This window comes from Callospermophilus lateralis, chromosome 11 (assembly GCF_048772815.1).
Source record: "Callospermophilus lateralis isolate mCalLat2 chromosome 11, mCalLat2.hap1, whole genome shotgun sequence".
NCBI lineage: Eukaryota > Metazoa > Chordata > Mammalia > Rodentia > Sciuridae > Callospermophilus > Callospermophilus lateralis.
The window spans coordinates 5,693,599-5,719,577 of record NC_135315.1 but is presented as its reverse complement, the minus strand read 5'-3'; the positions used below and the strand labels follow the sequence as shown (position 1 = coordinate 5,719,577).

The window sequence follows — 25,979 nt, the reverse complement described above, 5'->3', positions numbered from 1 at the left end:
AGGAACGGTGGAGGAATTGTGGAGGAACGGTGGGGTGACTCTGGGCAGCAGGGACAGGAACCAGCCTCCGAGCACCCACCCACAGGTGTCACCAGGAGTGCACATTCTCTGTGCTTCTCCCATGGGATAGAGGTTTCTCAATCCAATAGAGAAAGGCCCCTAGAAGGTTCCTCGATCCCATAGAGGAAGGTTGGTTGTTTCCCTCTCCTCCTAAAATCAGAACAAAGGCTGGAAGCTAGGCAGAGGCTGAGCCTGGACTTGAGTCCTGATCCTTTGCTGTCCTTTGATGCTGGGATCTTGCTGAGCACATCTGCCCCCACCCAGGTGCTCGTGCTGGAGCTGAACGACGAGGCGGCAGAGCATGCTGTGGAGGAGGTGGAGGCCGACCTGCTGCAGGACCAGGAGGGCTACCGCTGGAAGGGACATGAGCGCCTGGCCGCCCGCTCAGGGCCCGTGTACTTTGAGCCCGGCTTTCAGCCCTTTGTTTTGGTACAATGCCAACCCCCAGCTGTGGTCACCTCCTTGGCCCTGCACTCTGAGTGGCGGCTTGTGGCCTTTGGCACCAGCCACGGCTTTGGCCTCTTTGACCACCAGCAGCGGCGGCAGGTCTTTGTCAAGTGAGTGTGATGGCTGGGGCTGGGGTCTGGGACTAAGGCCTTGGGAGGACCCTGCACCCTGGCAGCACTGATGACCTTATGTCCCCCAGGTGTACCCTCCACCCCAGTGACCAACTAGCCCTGGAGGGCCCACTGTCCCGTGTAAAGTCCCTCAAGAAGTCCCTGCGTCAGTCATTCCGCCGGATGCGCCGCAGCAGAGTGTCTAGCCGGAAGCGGCGGCCAGCTGGCCCCCCAGGAGAGGTGAGGCCTAAGGCTGCCCTTGAGCCCTGGCCAAGCCCAGGGCAGCCATCACCTGGACCACGTGACTCTCCCTCCCTGGGCTTCATGGGCTACAAGCAGAGGCTCTGAATTCAGGCCACCTAGGTTCTCACCCCACTAACTGTGACTGCCAGTATGTCACGCTGCTTTTGTGCCTCAGCTTCTCCAAGCACAAAAGATTGTAATGCTTACCTTGGAGGTGAGTCCCCAGCAAAAATCAGTTGTTTTCTTATTATTCTGCCCCTTTCCCTACAATGTGCTGGGAGACCAGGCAAGCTCCCTCCAAGGCACCTCCCACTTGTACAAGGTCTGCTTGGACATGGCTATGGCCAGCCTTCCAGCCTTTCTGGGAGGATTGGCATCGAGCAGTGCCCCTGGGGTGGGGAAACAGACCTCTCTCTCAGGACCACCCACCTCACTGCAGATGCAGGCAGCAAACACCAAGCCCGAGCGGATGGGGCTGCAGAACATGGAGTTGGCACCTGTGCAGCGCAAGATCGAAGCCCGCTCAGCTGAAGACTCCTTCACAGGCTTTGTCCGGACCCTCTACTTTGCCGACACCTACCTGAGGGACAGTGAGTGGCCTGCCTGAAGTTGGGGGGTTGAGGGACACCCCTGGCGTGAGAGCACGTGAGAGCCGCTGCCTGTCTGGGACTTCTGAGGGGTTCCCATTGTGAGCAGGGGAGATCAGAGTCCCCATCTGCCTTTTCCCTCCCCTACCCTGGGCTCCCAAGTTGAGTTGCCCTGGCTTCATATCCAGGCTCCACCGCGCTCTAGAAATAGAGCCTTGGACACATCGTTTAACCTTTCTGGCCTCAGCTTCCCTCTCTGTGGAATGAAGGATGCTGTCTTTTTTTCTGGAGCATCTGTGAGGGTTAAGATGATGTGGTGCCTGCTGGTACCTGATAGGCAGGTGGAAATGTCCACTATCTGGCCTTCTCCTCTGATGGGTGGGAGCATCCTCGGCCATATCACAGCTAGGGCTGAGCTGTCGTGGATTTGGGACCATCCATGTGCGGGCGCCATGCAGTTGTCAAAGGGACATTCCCATCTTTTCCTGGGAGGTGGGCAGGGCCTACAGCATGTCCATTTTGAAGAGGAGAAAACCTCTTTAAAGTTTGCTAACCGGACTTTGGAGTCACGTGGTATCTAATGATAAAGACAGGACAGAAGCCCAGCTTGCCTGTTCCTGCCCGACTCCCAGAGCCAGAGGCTAGATATGCAAACCTTTTCCTCTTGGTAGGCTCCCGCCACTGCCCTTCGCTGTGGGCTGGCACCAATGGAGGTACTGTCTATGCCTTCTCCCTGCGTGTGCCCCCGGCTGAGCGGAGAATGGATGAGCCAGTGCGGGCGGAACAGGGTGAGTGCTGACAGGGGAGTACAGGGTGCTTGATCTGCCTGGGCTGGGTGAGGTGGTATCTCCAGCCTGGCCACCCACCATAGGGCCCTCCTCCTCTTTTCTATAGCCAAGGAGATCCAACTGATGCACCGAGCGCCTGTTGTGGGTATCCTGGTGCTCGACGGGCACAGCATACCTCTTCCTGAGCCCTTGGAAGTGGCCCATGACCTGTCAAAAAGCCCAGACATGCAGGGAAGCCACCAGCTGCTTGTGGTGTCAGAGGAACAATTTAAGGTACCACATGTGGCAGCAGGATCCCTCAGGAATTCCTGGGACCTCTTTGGGGCTCAGCACCTGGGCACAAGTCGTGAAAGCTGGGGCACAAAGTTTTATTTGGAGTTAGTCGTAGATGACAAAGGCACAGGAAAGAAGGGGAGTGGTCTTGTATGGGGTCTCTGGACCCCAAGCTCAGGCAGGGACACTGAGGCAGCACCTGAGTCTGTGGGAAGGAAGACCACCAGACGTGGAGGTCGACAGCCTCCTGTCCTCCCAGTCCAGTGCAGTAACTGTGTTAAGAGCTGGGTGCAGGGCGGGCACTGAGATAGGGTAGGGAGCATCTGCTGAGGGCAGGGCAAGAGAACTGTGGTATAGCCACAGCATGAGCACTGCCCTGTGCCCCAGGTGTTCACGCTGCCCAAGGTGAGTGCCAAGCTGAAACTGAAGCTGACAGCCCTGGAGGGCTCCAGGGTCCGACGAGTTGGTGTGGCCCATTTCAGCAGCTGTCGGGCAGAGGATTATGGGGAGCACCATCTGGCGGTCCTCACCAACCTGGGTGACATCCAGGTGGTCTCACTGCCCCTGCTCAAGCCCCAGGTGCGATACAGCTGCATTCGCCGGGAGGACGTCAGCGGCATTGCCTCCTGTGTCTTCACCAAATATGGCCAAGGTGTGCAGGCGGGGCAAGTGGATGGGGGCTCCCCCGGCACTGCTGAGGGCTGGAGAGGGAACAGCAGCGAGGCTGTGACAGCCAGGCTGGCTTGGCTCCTGGTGAAGAGCAGAGAGGGAGGTTCTGTCTCCTAATTTCCCCTGCGGGAAAGCTCTCCCACAGCCTCAGCCCTGGAACCCTGGCCTCGCCTTATCTGTCAGATTTCTTTTCTGCTGTCCAGGTTTCTACCTGATCTCACCCTCAGAGTTTGAGCGCTTTTCTCTTTCCACCAAATGGCTGGTCGAGCCCCGGTGTCTGGTGGAATCTGCCAGAACCAAGCACCACAGCCGCCCCAGCAATGGCAATGGCCCTGGCCTGGACAAGTCCTTGGGCCAAACCAGGTGAGGAGGAGGGCAAAAGACCTTTGCATGGCCTCTCCCCCCGCCGCCTCCCCTCTGCTGACTAGTCAGAGGCCCCCTTCCTCCCTTGCAAGTCACCAGTTCAGGGAAGGGCTCTGTTGGCTCTGTTCTTCTCTGACCCGGTACTGTGGCAGGCCAGGTCAGTTGATGCCATGCAGTCTTCACAGGACCAAGGCTTTCAGGGTCAGAGTAAGGAGCTTAGAGGCTCCTGGCCCTCACTGTCTCTCCCCCCACAGGAACTCAGGGAGCCAAAGTGATGGAGAGGGTAAGTCAGGCCTCTTGGGGCTACCACCTGGGGGAACACCTGGGCCACACCTGGTCAGACTGGGGCGGGAAGGGAGGGATGGAGCCCCAGGTGAGCAAGGAGATTCGGTGCTGGGAATAGGAAGTGTACCATTGTTAAGAGGAGAGCCAGGCAGAGAAGGACCCAGAGTAGGGTCCACCTCACCTGCCTCTGCCTTCCAGAGAAGAAACCCGGCCCGGTGATGGAGCACGCACTGCTCAATGATGAGCGTGAGTCAGGGTGGGGGCTGGCAGGAGGGAGGGGAAGGGTGTTCCTGGATACTGGGTGAGGCCTGGAGGCCCAGGGTGAAACTGAGGGCTGTTTCCCTGAGGTGGGCAAGACGGGCAAAGCGGGGAGAGACTGCTAGCTGGCCCAGCCCCTGCTGGCCTCACCAGGCCTCACTGCCCTGCAGGAGTCCTGAAGGAAATCCAGAGCACACTGGAGGGGGACCGAGGGTAAGTCCCCAGGCTCTTGGAGAGGGGGCGGAGAGCACTGAGGGTGGAGGGGCCTGTGGGTGGTGACTCCCTGTGTTTGGTGCTGCAGGAGCTGTGGCAATTGGCGGTCTCACCGAATGGCTGTGGGATGCAGCTTCGGCAGTGGGGGAGGTAGGGACTCAGGGCACTGCTTGGGAGGCTGTACTTCCTGGGAGGGATCAGAGGAAGAGCGCTGGGCCCCTTCCCCAGGGTTGATAGGCCTTTGGGGCCATCCTAGCCCTGACACATGCCCTGGATGTCCTGGAAAACAACTGCTTAGGCTCAGAGTGGGTGACTGTCCTGCCCAGGATGGTCATGAGCTGCTTTTCCCCCATATCCATCCACAGCGGAGTGAACAGGACAGGTGACCAAGCTGCAAGATGAACACACACTACTGAGGGCCCTTAGTGGGCAGAGCTGCTCCTGCTGGAGAGGCCTGTGCACTGGGCCAGGCCATGGGCTTCAAGTGCCCCTGGTCTCCACCCTGCTGCTGCTCCTGGCCTTGCAGGAGGAGAGACCCCACTCCTGGGGCAGCCCCTCCTGGCCTTGTCTGTCTCAGTCCTTTTATCAATGTTGCACAGTTTTTATTCCTCTGCCCCCCCCCCCCTTTTTGTAGTGGGTTGGGTTTTAAATTATAAATCTTAACTGCCTTTGGGTGAAACAGAGTTTTTAATAAACACCTTATTACCTCTTGACTGGTCCGAGAACTTGACTTCAATTGTCCAAATAAATGGGAAGTCTCAGCAGACCTGGCCTCGCCCCGGGTCTGTTCCCAGCCTTGGAAGCCTCAAAGAACCAGCTTTTTAAGCATTTGAATCTGAGCCCACCATGCTTGTCTGTATCTGAACATACATAACTGAGTGCTCATTCTTTGGGAATAAACAGCAAGTATGAACCATCCAAAGTCTGTTTGTCCCACCTGGAGAACAGGACACCCCCACCCCCTGTGGAGAGGAACAGGGCTTTGGCTGTGAATTTAAGAGGTTGTACAGTTTGTTTTATCTAGTTAGCTTAAAGAACAAATGTCAAGAGACACAAAGTTTCCTGCCTAGACACCAAGAATTGAAGAAAACTGTGATAACATAAGCATTGTGAATCAGAGCGGAGAGCCAGCGTTTCCATTTGACGGCTGTCTGCCTGATTAGATCAGATAGGAGGCTGAAGAAAGAGCCTAGCTTGATGGTAGCACCTGTAGTTCTACCTACTCAAGAGTCTGGAGCAGGAGAATTGTGTCAGCCAAGGAATTCAAGGCCAGCCTAGGCAATGTAATAAGACCCTGTCTCGAAAAAAGAAAACACACAACCCTGCAAATACCAGGAAGACTTTAAAAACAGGCTTACCTCCGCGCTCACTAACTGGAGCCTTGCCTAAGTACCCAGTGCGCTCAAGTGCTAGCTGACATGGGCAGGTTTCTTTCAGTTCTAAGGCATCCTCAGGCTGGGATGTGAGGTGAATGGTTTCTGTTGCCGGGCATGAGCAAACAGAAGCAGCTGGTCCTCTAGCAAGCGAATTGGAGGAAGCTAGGCTGGCACAGGGAGAGGAGTCAGGGGTCCTTCTAGCAGTCCACAGAAGAGGTGATAGGGAGCAAATTGAGGCATTGAAAGGTCGACAACTGTCACTGCCTTGTGGAGAAGCCACCAGATGGGAGGTGCTGGCTCCAGAGGTCATGGAGATGTGCCATAGGAAACTGGATTCAGGGTTCTCAACTTAGATCTGAGGGTTTCAGGCATCCAAACAGGTGGGAGGCTTGGTGTTCACTTTGACTTTGAAGTTTGGCAGATCCAGCTCTTGAACACTGGCTTGGTCTGTGACTGGCCCTGTGACCTTGGGCAGATGACCTCCTGTGCCTTAATTCATATATAAAATGGGGGATAATAGAAGGACCTGTCTCAGAAGGTTGTAAAGACTAAATGAGAGCCTGTAAGAACACACAGCACCTAGCTCCTTGTAAACACCCAAGCCAAGGAGGTCAGAGTAAGTGAATAGTGGGTGAGGCCAGCAGAGAAGGATTTGGCTCCCCAAGGGGATGGAGTCACAGAGAGCTCAGAACACAGCCGCCGGAGGAGGTCCCAGTGTGAGGGAGGGCTGGGTATGTAGTTCAGTGGTGGCATGTGTGCCTATCATGCATGATGCCCTGGGTTCCATCTCCAGCAAGAGAAAGAAAGAAAAATTTAAAAAAAAAAAAAAAAAAGAGAAAGAAAGATTACCCAGGTTGATCCTTGAGTGATCCAAGTCCTGGCCTGAGTCAACAGGAAGAGAGGCAGTCACCTAACCTCACCAAGCAGGTAGAAGATTGAAGGGGGACATAGCTCTCTGTTCTGCTCCAAGAACAGGACACATTGTAATAGGGTCACATAGCTAGCTGCCAGAGCTTTGTGGCTGATGCCAGCACCTCACACCCATTCTCCAGCTGGGCCTTTGGAGCCAGACTGCCTGGGTTGGCGGTCTATCTCTGACCCTGACTGGCTGCGTGTCTCAGTGGTCTCCTCCATAAATGGGCATCTTTATAGCACCTACCAGTGTGCTTTCAAGGATACAATGACTTCATAGTAAAGCATTTAGAACAGCGCCTGGTGTATCATAAGCCCTAAAGTGCTAGCTTTTTGCAATTATTCATGTTTGCCCAAGGCAGAGCAGTGAGCGAGCTCTTTCTGGTTTGTTTCCTAGATTGGTTTTTGCAGTACTGATGATTAAACTCGGGGTGCCCTGCCACTGAGCTACACCCCCAACCCTTTTAGTTAGTTACTTTGAGACAGGGTCTGTAAGTTGCCTAGGTTGGCCTTCAATTTATAGTCCTCCTGCCTCAGCCTCCTGAGTAGCTGGGATTACAGATGTGCACCACTGTGCCCAGCCTTGAATTATCTTTATAAAATAGGTGCTGGTAGTGCAGAAGTCAAAGGAGCACAGCTTGACACACTCCCCCGTGCTAAACAGCATCCCCCACATCCCAGGGCAAACTCTCAATCACACTGCCTGCTTTTGCACTATCAATAAATGGAATCACGCAGCAGATACTCTTTCATGCACAGCTACTTTCACTCAGCATTTTTGAGGTTACCCACTTTGCTTGTGGTTGTAGAGGGTTCTCAATGCTGTGCAGTGAACCATTGTGTAAATAAATACCTCTCTCACCCCACATTCTGCTTTGTGTGGGAGATTCAAGCTCTCTGAATACCACTGCCCATTTACCTGGCAGCATTGATGGTGGGGGGTGCAGCTTAGAGCTGTCTCCAAACACAGCTGTTACCCATGAGCTTGTGGTCTGCGGGGACAGCTGACTCCTGGAGATGCACACAGCACTGGATGAGTCACTTTCAACTCTGCTTAACCAGGCCTCTGGGCTGAGTGGCCCTCGGGGCGTTCTGAGTGAGACTGCTCTACTGCCTCTGAGGCTCCTTCAAGGAGATATGCAGAAACAGATGTCAGGCAGGCATTTAAGGGAAAGTGCTGCAGTCTGGAATGTTCCTCCCCTGCTCCAGGACTAGGTGGTGCTGCTGGTGAACAGAGGCCAGAGCAAGATGGGTCAGTGGGACACAGGAGTCCCTGAGAGGGCAGGTCCTGGGCCTTGGCTCAACAACTCAGCTGGCTCCATCTTGGGGCCCCAGAACCTGCTCTTGCAGCAGCTGCTATGTCCCAGGGACCTTCCGGTGACCTCGGGAATCCTGACTGGGTTGAACTACAGTGTAGCCATCAAGAAGCAGACCCCCCACCCTGTGTCCTAGAGGAAGACCCCCAAAGATGAAAAAAGACAGGTGTCAAAGGATCATAGTGTCTCTAAGAGGAGGGAAGTCTGCTTTTTTTTCCCATAGAAAAATGAATTTAAGGCATTGGGATTTTGCTTCAGAGTGTTGGTACCACTTTTCTTTTTTCTTTTAGATTTTTAAAATATTTTTTAGTTGTAGATGGACACAATACCTTTACTTATTTATTTTTATGTGGTGCTGAGGATCAAACCAAGTGCCTCACCCATGCCAGGTGAGTGCTCTACCACTGAGCCACAACCCCAGCCCAAATTTTATTTAAATTTTTAAAATAAATTTTATATTATTTTACTCATTTTATTATTTATTTATTTATAATTTATTATTAGTTTTATTTAATTTTATTAAATTAATTAAACTTAATTTCTTATTTATTTATATTTTATTTTTTATTTGTTTCAGTGTGTTGGACACCACCCTGTATTAATGCTATGCAGAGACACCTGTTCTGTTTTACTGGTGGGAATGTATATGAATACGATCTCCATGAGGGAAAATTTTGGTGTTTTAGTCAGCTTTTGTGTCACTGTAACCAAAATACCTGACAAGAACAACTTAGAGGAGGGAAAGTTTATTGTGGGCTCATAGTTTCAGAGGTATCAGTCCATAGACTCTGGCTCCATTGGTATGGCAGAAAGTGAGGCTGCATCATGGGGGGAGGGCACAGCAGAGGGAAGCTGCTCAGCTCATGGCAGCGAGAAAGCCGAAGAGGGGGCCACTGGTAAAGGGCCACGGAAGATGCACCCTTCCAGGGCATGCCCTGGTTACCACCTCCTCCAGCCACAGTTTTTACCTGCCTGCAGTTACCACCCAAACTAAGACAGACTGATTAGGTTACACCTCTCACCATCCGATCATTTCATCTCTCAACACTTCTGCATTAACAGAAGTGTAACCATAATGTTTGGAAATCTTCAAAATTACAAACACATATAGCCTACGGTCCAACAAGTCTACTTCTAGGAATTATTCCTACTTGGATACTGATGAAATTCCAGTGTTTTTTGTAATTTAAGCAAATGATGAGATGAGGCAGCATCCTCATCTATCAATAGCTGGGTGAAGTAGCTCACGTCTGTAACCCCAACTGCTGAGGAGGCTGAGGCAGTAGGATGGCAAGATCCAGGCCTGCTTGGGTAACTTCGTGAGACTCTTGTCTCAAAATTTTTAAAAAGTCTGGGGTTATAGAGCTCAGAAGCAGAATGCTCCTGGGTTGAAACCCCAGCAACCACACACACACACACACACACACACACACACACACATACACAATTATACGTACCTATAGGTATATAGATACATACCAAGAAGTTGGTTAAATGATGGTGCATTAATTTGCTGGATTACCATGCAATTTAAAAACAAGGGAGTGAGGAGAGAGGGAAATTTTCTATGTATTATAAAATCTCCAAATGAAATTGTTAGGTGAAAAAAAAAGTAGTGAGATAAGATTCCACTTTTGCTAAAAGGAAAAAAAGATTCATTTTTATCTGAATGGATAACTCTGGAAAATGGGAAACCTCAAGGGGAAATTGAATAGCTGAGGGTCAGGAATGGGACTTTTGTGAATTTTGAACTATGAAAATGTATTTCCTATTCCAAAATAAATGTTAATATTTATTGGGGGGGGTGAGAAGATAGATCTCTATCTCAGAGGTAGAGTACTTGCCTAGCATGTACAAGGCCCTGAGTTCCATCCCCAGAACCTGAGTTCCATCCCCAGAACCATAAAATAGAAAGAAAGAATAAGGAGGAGGAGGAGGAGGAAGGAAGGAAGGAAGGAAGGAAGGAAGGAAGGAAGGAAGGAAGGGAGGGGAGAGGGAGATTTAATTGGGATTTATGGGGTCTGGTTTTGTTTCATTACTATAAGAGGGTACACAGCCATCTATTTTATACCAGTTCAAGATGCACCATTCAATGTGCAATTTTGGATAAATTATAGTTCACAATGGAAAAGAACAAACTAATAATACTCATGGAGCATTCCCTGCATACCAGGGTCACCTGGTCCCAGCCTCCCAGACCCAGGAGAAGTAGGAAGCCCCACACAGTTTCACTCTGCCCTCCCCAGCCAGGCGAGCAAACAGGCAGAAGCAAAGGTGGGCCCCTCAGTCTGGCATGGTGCCAGTCTGGCATGGTGCCAGGCTGGCCTGGCTGGGAGCGAGGCCCAGCAAGGTTGCCCTGTCCATGGCCTTAATCCACAGAGTCTCCTCTTTCGCAGGTGCTTCTGCTCCATTGTTGGCTGAGAGGGTCAGGACTCACTGTCTCCTGCATTATTGATGCTAACTGGAGAGCCCTTAGCTTCACCAGAACACAGCTGAAGCAGTCAGACCCCTAAAAGGAAAAAGAACCTGGGAAGTGTGAAGCCTGTCTTCTCTGGGACTGTTATGGGTGGGAGCAAGAACAAAGCGCTGAAGCGCAGGGCGAGACCTGGGAGGCCAGCCTCAGGGAAGCAGGAGTCCGGGTCGGCTAGCGCTGATAGCGCACTTAGCCAGGACCACCGACCTGGCCGCGGCAAAGCCCTCCGGGCGAGACCCTCCAAGGAGCCCGACACCGCAGGGGACAAGAGACTCGCTAGTGGCCATAGGAAGCCGGCCACAGACGGGAACGGTGGCTGCAGAAAGCCAAGTGCTGAGCCGCCACTGGAGGCACAGGAGAGGCAAGGCAGCACGCGGCATAGGGGATCCGGGCCCTTGGAGAGCCACCGACCAGGGGACAGCCGTGGGGAGCGCCAGGATGAGGAGAGTCTACCGGAAGAAGAGGGTACAGCCCAGCGCCGCCGTCGTCGCAAGAGGAAAGGAAAGGGGCAGGAACCCTTGGCTCAGCCCGGCCGCCGAGAGGCTCGGAGCCGCGAAAGTGAACCATCGGGAGGGGACCGAGGCAGCTCTTGCCGGGACAGCGAAGCTCAAGAGTCCCAGGAGACGAGCAGCCAGGGCAAGGGGGCCTTGCAGCTGCGGACTAAGTCAGAGCCAACGGAAATGGGCCCGGAAGGGAACAAAATATGGCCAGAGTCAGCGCTGCATCCAGGCGAATGCCAGACCAGCAGCAGTCAGGGCAGTGACGAACCCTCAGCTCAGCTTCTGCATGAGTTAGTGTCGTCGGGGACAGGGTCCCAGGGAGCGAGTGAGGATTCTGGGACAAATATGGACTTGAGTCCGGAGGGGACCCGGCCTGGACAGCGCCCACCGGCACCCCTGGGGACAGCAAGCTGGGTTCCTGATGCCCAAGAGATCGACCTGGATGGAAAAGCCACGGCATGCAGCTCCCTCGAGGAGCGCAGTTGTGCGCACGTCCCTGGGAGCTCGTGGGATTCTCGAGACCCCATGTTTTCTCCGGATACAAGTGATGGCTGGGCGCAGCAGGAGGCGGAGCTGCAGGACGCCCAGCCTGAAACAGTCGAGGCCTCTGCGGCCCGGGCTCAGCGCCTCCAGACTGGAAAGGTGGTGGGGAAGTTGCAGGTGGCAGAGGACCAGAGCGAAGCGGCGTCGGAAAAGGGGGCAGGTCCAGAGGACCCAGCGCCACAGGCCACCCTCACGGTGCTCCGTAAGCTCCGCGCGAGGCCCACTCCAGGCCTCTCACCCCAGGCCTCAGGGTCGGGTGGCGCGGGCCTCAAGGAGCGCCTTCTGCGTGTGGTTCGGGCCCTGGGCCTGCTGCAGTGGTTGCTGCGGCGGCTACGGCAGCCTCGGGCCCGGGAGCCTGGGGCGGAGCCTCGGGAGGGCGAGGGGCGGGGCCGCGGGCCTGGACGGAGGCGCCGTCTCGCGTTGCGCCTGGCGGGTTTAGCCGGGTTGAGAGCATCGCCGAGGCCTCCACCTGGCGGTGGCAGGAGCCCTCCACAGGGCCGGGATAGCCCAGCCCCGGAGGACCCTTCCGACGATGAGGACCCCACTCCAGATCCCAAGTTCGCAGTTGTGTTCCCCAGGATGCACAGGGAGGGGAGGGCTTCGGGCAGCAGGAGCTCAAGGGAAGTGTCCGCGGACGCCCACACCGGGGAGGCTGCCCGGGAGAGTGAGAGGCACGTGGCGAGTGGAGAAGGAGCGGTCGGGCTCCGCCCCGCCGTCTTCCTCGCGCAGACTACCCCAGACTCGACTCCACTCGAGGAGAACGGCTCCAGCAGCGAAGCGGAGCCAGAGACCTTGGAAGCCGAGACCCCAGTGCACTGGGCGCGGGACTCTGGCCCCCACCAGGACCCTGGGTTGGGCACCAACGCGCTGCTGCCCCGACTCACCTTGGAGACCCGCCTGGAGCGCGACAGGAGCTCCTGCTGGTCCCTGAGGGAGCAGTGGGAGCCGGAGGATGAGGCCGAGGCAGCGCTGGAGAGGGACCTGGAGCTGAGCCTTGGGCCTGACCTGAAGGCATCCTTCCTGGGTACTGAGGGTAGGAGCCTCAGAGACGGCCTGGAAGACACTGAGGACCTGGCCCGGCTGGGGTGAGCAGCCGGGTTCCAAATCGGCCATCCCTGCCTGGCGGTTTCTTATACGCCACCTACACTCATCTTTATAAACTGAATAGACTTCCATAGAATCCTTAGAAAGATTTTTTGCCCCACAAAAGGTTTTCTGACTAGAGGGGGCTGGTGAGGAGTGAAAGTCAGGTGTCCCTTCCTGGGACTTCCTCTTGTAATTGGCACAAAGCTTCCCTTTCAGGAGCCTGTTCCTTGTCTACCCCCATAGATTGGTCATTTACTGAATAGACCCTCCCTCTGTAGTTAAGGCTCTAAAAAGTTGGGTGACTTGCCCCAGGTGTCCCTGAAGCTCCTGGCACAGCTAGGCCAGGACCTCCTTCATCTCCCAGCTCCTCCCTTCCACCCTGCTGTCCCCACAGGTTGGTGTGTGACAGCTCTGTGCTGCTGTGCCTCAAGAAGAGGTTTCACCTGGGCCGCATCTATGTATGGGGGCCTACAAGGAGCTGGTGGTGTGCTGGGTTCCCTTTCCCCTAGGAATAGAGGGCTCCTGGGCATCCCAAGGCTTCTCCTTCCTCTTTGTGCCTGGGCTGGGTGGTGAGCCTCTGTCTGGGGTCCTACAGAGCAGCGTGGGGCCCAGCTGGAAAGCGCTGCCTCCTCCTGCTGCCTCCATGCACCAATAACAACTTCTGCTTCCTTCCCCAGACATTTGGGGGGCCCCTCCTGGTGGTTCTGAATCCCCACCAGCCCCTGCCTCTCTTCTCATCTGAGATCTTAACCAGCTACCACCCTGGGAAGGCCCCCAATACCACCCCGTATGTGCCTTTGGTCTTTCAAATTTGTGTTTACCTCCCTGGTGGCTGGGCCCCAGCACAGCCCATTGACTGGCCCTGGGGCCTGTGGGCATGTCTCACCTATACCTAGGAGCACCCTAGAGGCCCATCTCTGGCAACCTTCCCGTCTTTCTGCCCTCCTTCCCCAGACACGTATTTGCCATCGTGGCAGCAGCCTATAGCCTATTTAAGAGCACTGGGCAGGACCCCTGCATCCTTCTCAGGTGAGTGCTGGCTGGCCTGCCTGAGCCCGCAGGCCTCCCTGAGGACTCGCAGGTGGGGCATGAGGTCTGGTGCACCACGGGGTGACAGCTCTGGACTTCACTGGGGTCTGCTCTTGAGGTCACCACATAGGCCCCTTTCTGTTCAACCTCCACACCCTGCATCTATCCATGTTTCTGGGGTTCTCCAGTGTGTCACTTCCAAGTGGCACAGCCCCACTGTGCAGGTTCAGGGAGGCAGTCCCACAGTCTCCTTCCTGGAGAACCTCCTGGTCTCCACCCATCCCCAGCTCCTCCCTCCTGCAGTGGGCGCAGTGGCTCAGGGAAAACAGAAGCTGCCAAGAAGATTGTGCAGTTCCTGTGCATCCTGGAGCAGCAGCAGGCAAGGGACAGAGGGTGCCAGGTGAGGCTGGGCTGAAGCTGTCTCCCTCCAAGGGGCAACTGGCCACTTGCCAAGGGTCCAAGAGAGATCATCCCTTTCCTTTGGGCCAAAGGAGAGTGGTCTTGAGTCTCTGGCTTCTCCTGGAGTTAGCTCCAGTCATTGCCTGCTGTGGGGGCTGGGGAACTTTTCTGAGGGGTCTGACTCCCCCATGGGCCCAGCACAGCCAGCAGGCACAAGGAACCCTTGAGGCAGTACCACTGTCATCCCAGAGATGCTCAAGCACCCCTCCTCCCCACAGCTGGATGATGTGCTGCCTGTGCTCAGCAGCTTTGGCCATGCCAAGACTCTCCTCAATGCCAACGCCAGCCGCTTTGGCCAGGCCTTATGCTTCTGCCTGCAGCGGTGAGTGATGGGGGTCCATTGGCATCTGTAATGGGTTACCCTTACTGGGAGCCTGGGGCTGATGCCCTTGGTCCTAGCCTCTCGTGGGCCCATTCTAAGAGGGGCTCCAGTGTACAACAGGGGCACCCTAGCCCATCTCCTGTGCCCACAGTGGTGTCATTGTGGGAGCCTCTGTGTCACATTATCTGCTTGAGACCTCCAGAGTGGTATTCCAGGTAAGGGTGCCCTCCTGTCTACCCCTTCCCAATTCCCAAAGTGAGGGGGCCGTGCCTCCAGGCATCGTTCCACCTACGCCAGTCTTCCCAAAGGCCCAGGCTGAGCGGAGCTTCCATGTATTTTATGAGCTGCTGGCGGGGTTGGATCTCATGGAGCAGGAGCAGCTCTCCCTGCAAGGACCAGAAACCTACTACTACCTCAACCAGGTGAGGGTGATGCTCTTGTGGTTCAAGGGCCAGGTCTCAGCCCAGGTGTGAGGAGTCGAGGGAGGCAGTGGGAGACTAGACCTGCCCCCTCAGCCCCTTTGTGCTTTACAGGGCCAGGCCTGTAGCCTCCAGGGCAAGGATGATGCCCTGGACTTCAGAAGGCTAGAGAAGGCCCTGCAGGTGCTGGGCTTGAGCCCCGAGGAATTGACTGCAATATGGGCCATGCTGGCCACTGTCCTGCACCTGGGAAACATCTGCTTTTCTTCTTCAGAGGTGGGCTTCCCCTGTGGGCAGGGCTAGTGGAGACGCTGATTAGCAGTAATTTTTTGCGCAGTCAGAACAATGAAAATGATGTCAAGCCCTCACGTGTAGGAGCCTACAAAGCCTTGGGCTGTCCCCAAAGAGGGAGACACCCATTGTTTAGATGAGAAAACTGAGCCCTGGAGAGTCTACATTTTCCCAGTACCTGTTACACTCAGCTGCTGCCCATCAGTAGAGCACCTGGCATTAACTGAGCAGCTATTTTGTGCCTAGCCCTGGGCAAGTCACTTGGCACATGTTGTCTAACTCAGTTTTCATAAAAACACCATGACCTAAGAGTTATTGTTTCCCCTTTGGCAATAAGGCAATGGAGGCCCGGGAAGGGAAGGGACTCACCAGAGCCACCCAGCTGGTAAGGAAGGAAAGCCAGGACTTGACTTGGGGGCCCTCAGACTCAGGGCCTAGCTCACCGTGACCCAGATTTCCCCCACATTTTGTCGTCCCTTTGGATGATGGCAGCTGACATGACAAGGAAATTCCTGTCCCTGCCCTGGGGAACAGGTCCATTTCATGAACAGAGTTCTCCCTGTCCTTTTCTCTGTCCAGTGGGAGTTCCAGGAGGTAGCTTCTGTGTCCAGCTGGGCTGAGATCCACACAGCAGCCCGGTTACTCCGGGTGCCACCAGAGCGCCTGGAAGGGGCTGTCACCAGGAGGGTCACGGTGAGCCCGAGGGTCCTGGGAAGGTGAGGGGACAACCCAGGCCTCCTCCAGGCTGGGTGGTACCTGAATGGGCCACAGGCCTGACATACCCCATGCACTTCCTCTGGCCTCCAGGAAACATCCTATGGCCAGATCTCCAGATCCTTGCCCGTGGAAAGTGCCGTCGATGCCAGGTGGCCCTGGGGATGGGAGAACCAAGCCAGGCTTGTGCTCTGCTGCATGTGGCTTACTCACTGTGCCCACAGGGATGCCCTGGCCAAGGCCCTGTACTCACAGCTCTTCAGCTGGCTTTTGAGGAGGATCAACTGGCAGCTGGCACCACCTGAGGAGGAAGGCAGCGTGGGCACCATCACTGTTGTGGACGCTTATGGCTTTGAGGTCAGCCCCTTGGGAGGGCCCAGCACAGGGGATGCCCATCTCACACTGATATATTTCTTTTTTTTAATTTTTTTTTTTAGTTCTTTATGGACTTTCATTTTGTTCATTTATTTTTATGAGGTGCTGAGAATCAAACCCAGTGCCACCCACACGCTAGGCAAGCACTCCGCCACTGAGCCACAGCCCAGCCCTCACACTGATATATTTCTGAGCTGCCTGACCACCTAACCCTGTGCCCTCGCTGGCCTCTTCTGCACCTGTTGGGTGGCTGCTCCAGGGACAGAGAGGAAAGGGCACAGGCCTGGCCTCTGGGTGCTTTAGACTGGTTGAGGGTGGCAGAGAACACTCCATTCACCTCCAGCTGCCTGCTTTCCAGAAGAGCATGTCCTGCCATGCTCCTGGGTTGGCTTCCTACAGGGCTTCTCCTTTCTCCCCCATGGCTGCCCTCTGGGAGAGGCTGAGGCCCACCCCAATCTCCATTGCCAGCACATGCTGCCCTCCTTCTGTGGAGCAGAGGCTCGGGAAGCTCTGGAGCTCCTAGGTTTCAATCCTGTCACTCAATTCTGTGACCTCATGCAGGTTGATTAACCTGTCTGAGGCCATCTGCAAAGCAGGGGACCATAACAAGTCCCGGAGAGCTGTGTGCTCCCAGTGCAGTCATTCTGCGCTGCCCTTGCTATCCTTTCTTGACAGAACCTCTGCGGGGTTCTGCCCTGCTCAGCCCTACAGAGGCCCCCAGAGGCCCCAGGGTAGGCTCACCCACAGCCTCACCCTACACATGGCCAGAGGAGAGGGAAGAGGGAGAGTCCCCCAGATCTCCCTGAGTTGTCACGCACTCCGCACCCCTTTCCAGAAAATTCACTTCTTCAAGGCAGCAGGAGTGGGGTGGAGGGAGAGGAGGTGGCTGGATGGGCACTGTTCCCTGCTCCTGTCCATCCTGCCCCCCCCATATGTTCTTGGTGACTATCCCCACCTGTGAGGGGGGTGTGTGCTTGCATGTGTGCTGTTTGGGGTATATAACTGCATGAAGGGGGGGCTCTGCTGGGCTTATAGTCAAGCACTGAGCTGCACAGAGGAAGGTACATAGTCCCTTTGGGAGGAAGGCTGGAGGGCTTCCTGGAGGTGGCAGCCTGAAACTCTGCTTATGAGGATGTGGGATTCTAATAGCAAGCTAGTTAGTGGGCAAAGGCACTGTCTGGACCCAAGGATGGCTATGAGCAGAGCCCTGAAGGCTCACAGTGGGCTGGAGCAGAGGCAAGGGTGTGGGCAGCTGGAGGGAGGCTGGGCTTGTGGCTGGGTCAGGGCTGAGGTGGACTGTGTGTTGTGCCAGGGCCTTTGGACCCCATCCTATTGGCTGCAGCATCAATCCTGGGGCACCGTTTCTCCCTGAGCCCTGGAGAGGATGGGACAGCTCCTAGGGGAGGGAACAAAGGACACAGGCCTGTGTGCAGTCCTCACCTGCGCTGGCCACACCTGCTGTGTGTGCTCACCTCACTGTCCCCGCTGTCCCCACTATCCCGTGCCCCAGGCGCTGCGGGTGAACAGCCTGGAGCAGCTGTGCAACAACCTCGCCAGCGAGCGCCTGCAGCTCTTCTCCAGCCGAGTGCTGCTGGCCCAGGAGGAGGTAGGAGAGCTGAGCACAGGCAGCACGGTGCCAGGGCACTGCCCAGTGCAGAGGCCACCTTGGTAAAGGAAAAGTGCTGCATGGAGAGCTTGCCTGAGTCCCCCTTTCATGGGATGGCTGGGTTCTTCTGAACTGAGTTCACTCACCTATAAAATGGGAAGGTGAGCCCTGCTTCAGCTCAGGGGGTCCCTGGGGACGTAGATTGTAAATGGCCAAAAGCTGTTTGTTCCCAGGAGGAGTGTCGGCGGGAGCTGCTGCCCTGGGTGCCCCTCCTTCAGCCTTTGAGGGAGTCCTGCCTGGACCTCCTAGTAGACCATCCCCACAGCCTCCTGAGGATCCTGGATGCCCAGACCTGGCTGTCCCAGGTGAGGGCTGGGGCAGTGGGCTCCCAGGGACAAGGAGTAGGGGCCCTGGTTAGCCAGGCTGGAGCCAGCAGGACCTCGTAGAGGTTATGGGATCCAGAGACCCTTAAGAATTTGAAAATGGAGGGCTGGGGCTCAGCAGTAGAGCGCTCGCCTAGCATGTGCGAAGCCCTAGGTTCGATCCTCAGCACCACATAAAAATAAATAAATAAAGGTACTGTGTCCAGCTACAACTGAAAAATAAATATTAAAAAAAGAGTTTGATAATGAATTTCTGTGCCAGGAAGTGTGCTAAGGATAAAAGGTGAGCAAAGAGAGACCGTAGAGCCCACCATGCAGCAGATGAGAAATGCTGATTTAAAAGGAAAAGGCAGGTGCAGTGGTGTACGCCTATAGTCCCAGCCCAGCAGGCTGAGGCAGGAGGGTAAGGCCAGCCTGGGCAACTTAGAAAGATCATGTCTTTTTTTTTTTTTTTTTTGGTAGTTGTAAATGGACAGAATGCCTTTATTCATTTTTTTGTTTGGTTTTGGTTTTGGTTTTGATTTTTATGTGATGCTGAGAATTGAACCCAGTGCCTCACACATGCTAGGCAAGTGCTCTGCCACTGAGCTACAGCCCCAACCAAGATCATGTCTTTAAAAAGGAGGATGGGGTTGAGGATGTAGCTGAGTGGCAGAACGCTTGCCAAGCTCGTGCAAATCCCTGGGTTCCATCCCCAGCACAGCCTGCGGGAAGGGGTGTAGAAAACCCTAAGCCAAAAATACAGAAACCAATATAAAACCCACATGCATGATCTGTGGGTGGGTTTGTGAGGCTCTAAGAACATATGTGGGTCCCAGGCCTCCTTTGGGAACTGAAGACCAGAAGGTAGAACAGGATTATCTATAAAAGCTAAATATATCATGACCCTGAATATAAGCCATGCCCGTTGTCCCAATTAGAGGTCAGAAATGAAAAATAATGGTAGAATAATCCAACACATAATTATGATCATTCATATCACAGTATCATAAATGATAGTCACCATGATATCAATGTAATACTTAAGTGTTAATATATAATAGATACTGATATGTAACATATTACCTTAATATGTAACTTTTTTTTTAATATGAGGAATTGAATCCAAGGGTGCTTAACCATTGAGCCACATCCCTAGCCCTTTTTTTTATATTTTTTATTTTGAGATAGCTTCTAAGTTGCTCAGGTCCTTGCCAAGTTGCTGAGGCTGGCTTTGAACCTATAATCCTCCTGCCTCAGCCTCCTGAGCCACTGGGATTACAGGAGTGCACCACTGCCCCCACCTGTAACTTTCATTTATCGTTTGTTTTCCGGTTCTGGGAATTGAACCCAGGGTCTCACACATGCTATGCAAGTGTTGTACTGCTGCGCTATATCCCCAGCCCAACATTCATTTATGAAACTCAGACATATTTGAAACCCCTTACTAGATAAGACAGTATATTAATTTGTAAAGGATTGCTTTTCCCCTGCTCACGTTGCAATTTTTTTTTTTTTGAGTAGTGAGTACTGGGAATTGAACCCAGGGCTTCACACATGCTAGGCAAGCTCCCTGCTATTGAGCTACACCTCCAGCCTTGTTTCCACTTTATTTTGAGACAGAGTCCCAGTGAGTTGCTGAGGCCAGCCTCAGACCTGTGATCCTCCCGCTCAGCCTCCTGAGTAGCTGGGATTACAGGAGTGCACCTCCTTGCCTGGCCCATGATGTCTTTTTTTTTTTTTTTTTTTTTTTTTTTAATATTTTATTTTTTTTTTAGTTTTTGGCAGACACAACATCTTTGTATGTGATGATGAGGATCGAACCCGGGCCGCACGCATGCCAGACGGGCGCGCTACCGCTTGAGCCACATCCCCAGCCCAACGATGTCTTATTAAAACTTGTCACTGGTGTCTTTGAGGCCTCAAGGCTACTTTTGGAGCACCTAGCATGGTTTTCCAAGGCTTGACGCCCCCTCTAGTTCTGTACTATTTGAAACGCAGCACTGTGTGGGTCTGAGCCATGGCTCTCCTGTGGGCAGCAGGAGTCAGACTCCCCTGATTGATTGCCATGTGCTCATTAGCTCCGTCAAGTAAGCTCTGCCTGGTTACATGTGGAAAATAGTGTTTGAAATACTCATTTAGAAGCTGTAATTGTGGGATCCTATATCCGCAGTAATTGCTGCATCTGTCTTAAAGTCCCCTGGCCCCTATTTCCTTTAAGTGACCCCATCAGGCATCCTCCGCAAGCTGCCAAATCTAGTACTGACCGGGGTGGTTTGGTTTCTGGGCCTGCGGTTGCTGTGTCTTTCTCAAATAGTATTTGGTTGCTCAAAATTAAATCATTGAGAAAGGGGGAGGCTGGGCAGGGTGGCAACTGCCTGAAGTGCCAACAACTCGGGAGGCTGCAGGAGGAGGATCACAAATTTGAGGTCAGCTTTGACAACTTAGAAAGACCCCGTCTCAAAATAAGATTAAAAGGGCTGGGGTATAGCTCGGTGGTGGAGCACCCCTGGGTTCAGTCCCCAGCACTGGAGAAGGGAAAAGAAAAAAAAAAAAGGGAGAGACACCTTTGGAGCCACTCAGTAGTCATTCTTCCTGTCTGAGGAGAGTTGGGGGGACAAGACCTCCCTTATATTCAGGGCATATGGTCCTGGGGTCACTGGGAGGGAGTGCAGTCCCTGCAGGGGACAGTGTGTGCAAAGCCTGAGGAGGTGCCACTCATCTCCTTATCAGGCCACAGACCACACCTTCCTCCAGAAGTGCCACTATCACCATGGTGATCACCCAAGCTACGCCAAGCCCCAGCTGCCCCTGCCCATCTTCACAGTGCGGCACTACGCTGGGACAGTCACCTACCAGGTATCTGGCCTAGGGATAGACTCCAAGGTGGATCAGTGAGGTGATGTGACCTTGATGTCCCCTCCTAAGCTGAGTCACTTGACAGGTGAGAGGAGTGGGTGAGAGGCACTTCTCATGCTTAGCCCTGTGTCCCCAGCCATCGGCTCCACCCAGTTCTGAGCATGATTTACGGATTCTGTGTGAGCATCGTGGGGCAACAGGGTCAAAGCCTTGGGACCTTCCAGATGTAGAGGCAAAGCACAGGCCTGGGCCGCGCCGAGAACCCAGGCACTTTGCCTGCCGGGCCTCCTTTTCCTCATGGGTAAAGTGGGCATGAAAGTCGGTCCTACAGCATTGGCATGAGTATTAAATGCAGTAACACTGAGGGGCCTGCTAGATGCTCACTGAATGGACTTCCCTGTCCTGTTCCGAGTTTCACATCTGCCGAGGACTTCCCAAGAGGACAGTCCCTGACGGGAGGGTTCCTGGATGCAGGAGGGTACAGTGTGATAGACTTGAGGTGGGGAGCGTCAAGGAGGATCCCTGGTGGAGAGGGCATGCTCTGGTTGTAGAAGAAAACATAACCTGGGAGTTGATAAAGACAACTGTGAAGACTGGGAACGTAGCTCAGGGGTAGAGCACTTGCCTGGCTCGTGCAAGGCCCTGGGTTCCAAAACACAACTCTGAATATCAAAAAAGAAGACTTAAAAATGGAAGACAAGCCGGGCACGGTGGCACACACCTGTAATCCTGGTGGCTCGGGAGGCTGAGGCAGGAGGATCACAAATTTAAAGCCAGCCTCAGCAAAAGCGAGACGCTAAGCAACTCAGTGAGACCTGTCTCTAAATAAAATACAAAATAGGGCTGGGGTGAGGCTCAGTGGTCAAGCGCCTCTGAGTTCAATCCCTGGTACCCCCCCTCCCCCTGCAAAAAAAAAAAAGGAAGATAAACCACAATGTGATCCGTTCTTGCCTAGTCAATCTAGAAAAGTCATTGTCTTTCCAGCCAAAACTCTGATGGAATTCTTACAGGAGGGGAAATGGATTGTTGTTAAAAATTATTCTGAAGCTTTATCTGGAGAAGAAATGCAGGAGAGTAACCAATAAAATACTGAAAAGTAGAGAAGGGGTGATTTGCTCTCCCAGGTAGGAAAACGCCCTGCCCCGAAAGGGGAATGGCATTCATGAGGAGTGGCATCCACGGAACGGAACAGCCAGTCCTGAGGGCTGTGAGAGGCCTGCACAGCTGACCAGGGGCCTTCTGATGCTGGAGAGAGGCTGCCCTCCTCCTGCGGGAGTCTGGCCACCACACACAGTCTTCTCGCTTCCAGGCCCGCTTACTCACGTCTCCTGCAGGTCCACAAGTTCTTGAACAGAAACCGGGACCACCTGGACGCTGCTGTGGTGGGAATGCTTGCCCAGAGCCAGCTCCAGGTGCCCTGCAGCCTCAGCCCTGCCCCTCCATACTCTGTCCCCATTGTCCTCCTCCCCGTATGCCCTTGCCAAAGGGGCTGGCCCTCAAGCCCCAGCACCCTGCATGACAGGCTCAGTGTGCCAGAGCTGGCCTGCCTGGGTCCCCAGGGCTGTGGGGCAGGTGGGTGGGCCTGGGGGGGCCTCAGCCCTGTCTTGCCCCACAGCTGGTACGCAGCCTGTTCCAGGAAGCAGAGCCCTGGGCTGGAGGAGGGCCAGGCCAATCCACGCTGACCTCTCGTTTCCAGAAGTCCCTAGGAGACCTCCTAGCCCAGCTGGGCAGGTGAGGGTTATGGTGCTCCCCCACAAGGCCCCCGGAAGTTGAATGGGGGCTGGTCTGTGCCCAGTGACCTCCCCTTCCATTTAGCAGGAGCTACATCTATTTCATCCAGTGCCTTGACCCCAACCCTGGAAAGGTGAGCTCCTGGGGTCCCAGGGCCTTCCCCACACTGCCCTGCCCAGCCCCTTTCCCTCGCTCCCCTGGACGCAGAGCCCTCAGCCCCTCCTCTCACTGGCGCTCTCTGGCCCCAGATCCCAGGCCTCTTTGATGTGGGACATGTGGCAGAGCAGCTGCACCAGACGGGCATCCTGGAGGCCATAGGCACCCGCAGTGCCCACTTCCCTGTGCGCATGCCCTTCCAGGCATTCCTGGCCAGGTAGGGCCTTAGGGCGGGGCAGCCCGGGGCCCAGCACCTGGGGGGCAGGGCTGACAGGGAGGCTCTCAGGCCGACCTGGGAGACCTGGGCTCCTTCCTGGAGGGAGGGACCCACTTTCCCTGGGACCCTGGGCCTGGTGTCCAACCTTCCTTCTCCCTTCCCATCACCCTTCTCACCCTCCTGCACTCATGGGCCCTTCCCCATCCCACACGCCTCTCTGGCGCTAATGCCCAGGGACCAGGGAGGAGGTTGGCAATGCCTGTCCTGGGGGCTCACAGTGTAGCCAAGGGACACAGTCGGTGTTTGGGAAGTGCTGGCTGAATTAGTGACATGGGAAGGGAGGACAGGGAGAGCAGAGCCCTTCAGACGCACACAGACTTGGGTCAGCACTAGGAACACTGGGCGGCTCTGGGGAGTTCAGAAACTGCTAGAAAAGCTGGTGACTTTGTGTTTTTTGCCTATTTGACCTTTGCCACTGACTGGATGGCCTTGCAGGCGCCCCCTGAAGGGCTACTAGGTGTGTGCACCTGTACTTGAGCCAGACACTGAGAAGGCCAGACAGGGAAGTTCCTCCCTGCCCTTTGGACACTTACCAGATGCAGCATTGCCACCTCCTCCAGGAAGCCGTGAGGCTGGGTGGGGGGTCATGGGGTACAGCTGTCCTCTCAGCACAGTCCAGGTCTGTCTGAAGGTCTGTGGTGAGCATCCCCTGCTGCTCTGGGGCCTCCTGCAACCTCCCTTCCAAAACCACGCCTTGACACCCGCTGTGTATGGGTGTGCCGGCCACCAGGACTCACCAAGCTGCAGGATCACATTCCTGTTGCTTCCACAGCCCAGGACTGGTCTTATGGCCCTATCTGTGCACCGCATTTCAACCACCTGTCTCCCCCCCAGAGCCAAGGAGAGCCCAGTTCACAGCCAGGTCTCAGCGCCCAGCCATGCGCCTAGTATGGCAGGATTTCCACATTGTGAATGACCCAGGAACTAAATGAATACGGAGGGGCTTGGGTGCAAACAAGTGTCAAAGGAGCTAAGAAGCTGTCCTGACATGGTTCTGCCTCCTTGGGGCAGGTTCCAGGCCCTGGGGAAGGAAGGACAGGAGGACTCCGATCGGGACAGGTGTGGTGCCATCCTCTGTCAAGTGCTGGGGGCTGAGTCACCATTCTATCACCTCGGGGCCACTAAGGTGGGTGTGTGTATGCGAGGATGCAGTGGGGCCGGCAGTGGCAGGTGGAGAGGGGCTGGGTAGCAGGCACCCCAGAGTACAGTGTGGCTGGGAAGGAGGAGGCTGAGGAAAGAGGAGGAGAGCAGGTGGGCACTGGTCCCCTGCCTGTTCCACTGCAGCCACAACCTTACCCACAGGTCCTGCTGCAGGAGAGGGGCTGGCAGCAGCTGGAGAGGCTGTGGGCGCAGAGGCGCACCCAGGCTCTGTTCACCCTGCACCGGGGCCTCCGTGCCCGCGTCTCCCGCCAGCGCCTCCACCTCCTGCCCCGGATACAGGCTCGTGTGCGCGGGGTCCAGGCCAGGTGGGCCGCTGGAGCCAGGGCTGATTAGGGAGGAGGCCTTAGGGACGAGGCCACGGGCTCCTCCTCAAGGTGGTGGGGCAGTGTTGGGGAGGTAGGGTCCCAAGGTAAGTCTGCCTGCCCCAGAGCCATCCCATCTGCTCTGGACTCCTCCTGACAGCATTCCCGCCATGCCAGGCAGCCTCTGCTTGAGTACCCCAGGCACAAGAGGCTACCTGAGAGGCCACCTGAACTACGGGTCCAACTCCTTGACCTGCTCTTTTCTAGTCTGTTCTCTACCCTGCAGCAGGAAGGGTCATTTAAATCAGGTGCTGGAGGTGTGGGCCAGTGGTAGAGCTCTTGCCTGGCGTGTGAGGCAGCCCACGCACGGGCTTCTCAGGCCCATGGTGCTGCCCTCCTCGCTGACTCCCATCCCCCCATCAGCTCCTGTTGACCCTCCACAGCCATCGTCACCCATTCATGCCACACACTGGGACACAGGGGTGATGGCAGCAGGATGGTGCCTCCCAGGGTGGTTAACCCAGCCCCTAGTCACCCCAAGGGATGACTAGGACTGAGAATAAAGTGGAGACTTCTCTGTGTGGACAACACCAGGGGACCCTCCGAGAGGGGCAACGGTCATCCCTGCTCATTTCCAAAACTTTTCCATTGAACAAACACAAACTGTTACCACTGCACAGACTCCCTCTTCCTCCTGCCCTTGACCTGTGCTAGCTTCCAATCTACTTTCCGCCTCTATTCGGGATGTTTCATGTAAGTTGACTTATAGGATATTTCCTTTTATATCTGGCTTATTTTATTAACATAAGGCTTTTTGTGCCCATCTGGGTTGAAGCATGGATCAGAACTTCACTTCTTTTTATGGCTGAATAATGTTCCATTGTATGGATTGGCCACACGTTATTTATCAGGTTGTCCATTGATAGATATTTGAGTTGTTTCTATTATTTCTGAATAATGCTGCTATAAATACAGGTACACAAGTGTGTGTTCTAGGCTCTGTTTTGTTTTGTGGTACTAGGGATTGCTTAACCACTGAGCCACATCCCTAGTCTGTTTTTTGTTTTTTTTATTTTGAGACAGGCTCTTGCTGAGTTGCTTAGGGCCTCACTTAGTTCCTGAGGCTGGCCTTGGACTTTCGATCCTCCTGCCTCAGCCTCCCTAGTTGTTGGGATTACAGGCGGGCACCACCATGCCTGGCTCTAGGCTCTGTTTTCAAATCTCTGGGGTTTGTACCTAAGAGTGGAATTGCTGGACCGCGTGGTCATTTCTGTGTCGAACTTTTCGGGGAGCTACTGGACTGTTTCCCATAGTGGCTGCATCATGGTTTGTTCCTATCAGCAATGTGCAAGGTTCCAGTTTCTCTATATCGTTGGCAATACCTGTCATTTTTCATGTTTTTACATCATGCCCA

General features: G+C 54.7%; 2 protein-coding genes across 4 annotated transcripts in view; both read left to right on the top strand.

Annotated features, from left to right (window-relative positions):
* Llgl2 (LLGL scribble cell polarity complex component 2) overlaps positions 1 to 5,009 on the top strand; it is a 39,152-nt gene extending 34,143 nt beyond the window's left edge. For 2 of the 3 annotated variants that reach the window (XM_076869186.2, XM_076869187.2), the window contains exons 15-26: positions 325 to 617; positions 707 to 857; positions 1,300 to 1,450; positions 2,119 to 2,235; positions 2,342 to 2,508; positions 2,896 to 3,160; positions 3,381 to 3,540; positions 3,795 to 3,823; positions 4,024 to 4,071; positions 4,254 to 4,296; positions 4,385 to 4,446; positions 4,662 to 5,009. In XM_076869186.2, the coding sequence (XP_076725301.1) occupies positions 325 to 617; positions 707 to 857; positions 1,300 to 1,450; positions 2,119 to 2,235; positions 2,342 to 2,508; positions 2,896 to 3,160; positions 3,381 to 3,540; positions 3,795 to 3,823; positions 4,024 to 4,071; positions 4,254 to 4,296; positions 4,385 to 4,446; positions 4,662 to 4,669 (1,494 nt within the window). In that variant the 3' untranslated portion in view covers positions 4,670 to 5,009. Of the gene's footprint in view, positions 1 to 324; positions 618 to 706; positions 858 to 1,299; positions 1,451 to 2,118; positions 2,236 to 2,341; positions 2,509 to 2,895; positions 3,161 to 3,380; positions 3,541 to 3,794; positions 3,824 to 4,023; positions 4,072 to 4,253; positions 4,297 to 4,384; positions 4,447 to 4,661 lie in introns of those variants that run through there. The other variant, XM_076869189.2, reaches the window with a different exon arrangement.
* A 5,453-nt stretch (positions 5,010 to 10,462) lies between these two features.
* Positions 10,463 to 25,979, top strand: part of Myo15b (myosin XVB) — a 31,112-nt gene continuing 15,595 nt past the window's right edge. The window contains exons 1-21 of the mRNA XM_076870487.2: positions 10,463 to 12,501; positions 12,897 to 12,960; positions 13,180 to 13,289; positions 13,457 to 13,531; positions 13,835 to 13,931; positions 14,209 to 14,312; positions 14,464 to 14,527; positions 14,621 to 14,734; positions 14,846 to 15,007; positions 15,602 to 15,715; positions 15,830 to 15,888; positions 15,961 to 16,093; positions 17,622 to 17,717; positions 17,951 to 18,082; positions 20,813 to 20,938; positions 22,273 to 22,350; positions 22,554 to 22,669; positions 22,757 to 22,802; positions 22,918 to 23,042; positions 24,114 to 24,228; positions 24,405 to 24,568. Coding sequence (XP_076726602.2) covers positions 10,463 to 12,501; positions 12,897 to 12,960; positions 13,180 to 13,289; positions 13,457 to 13,531; positions 13,835 to 13,931; positions 14,209 to 14,312; positions 14,464 to 14,527; positions 14,621 to 14,734; positions 14,846 to 15,007; positions 15,602 to 15,715; positions 15,830 to 15,888; positions 15,961 to 16,093; positions 17,622 to 17,717; positions 17,951 to 18,082; positions 20,813 to 20,938; positions 22,273 to 22,350; positions 22,554 to 22,669; positions 22,757 to 22,802; positions 22,918 to 23,042; positions 24,114 to 24,228; positions 24,405 to 24,568 — 4,133 coding nt within the window. The remainder of the gene's footprint in view (positions 12,502 to 12,896; positions 12,961 to 13,179; positions 13,290 to 13,456; positions 13,532 to 13,834; positions 13,932 to 14,208; positions 14,313 to 14,463; positions 14,528 to 14,620; positions 14,735 to 14,845; positions 15,008 to 15,601; positions 15,716 to 15,829; positions 15,889 to 15,960; positions 16,094 to 17,621; positions 17,718 to 17,950; positions 18,083 to 20,812; positions 20,939 to 22,272; positions 22,351 to 22,553; positions 22,670 to 22,756; positions 22,803 to 22,917; positions 23,043 to 24,113; positions 24,229 to 24,404; positions 24,569 to 25,979) is intronic.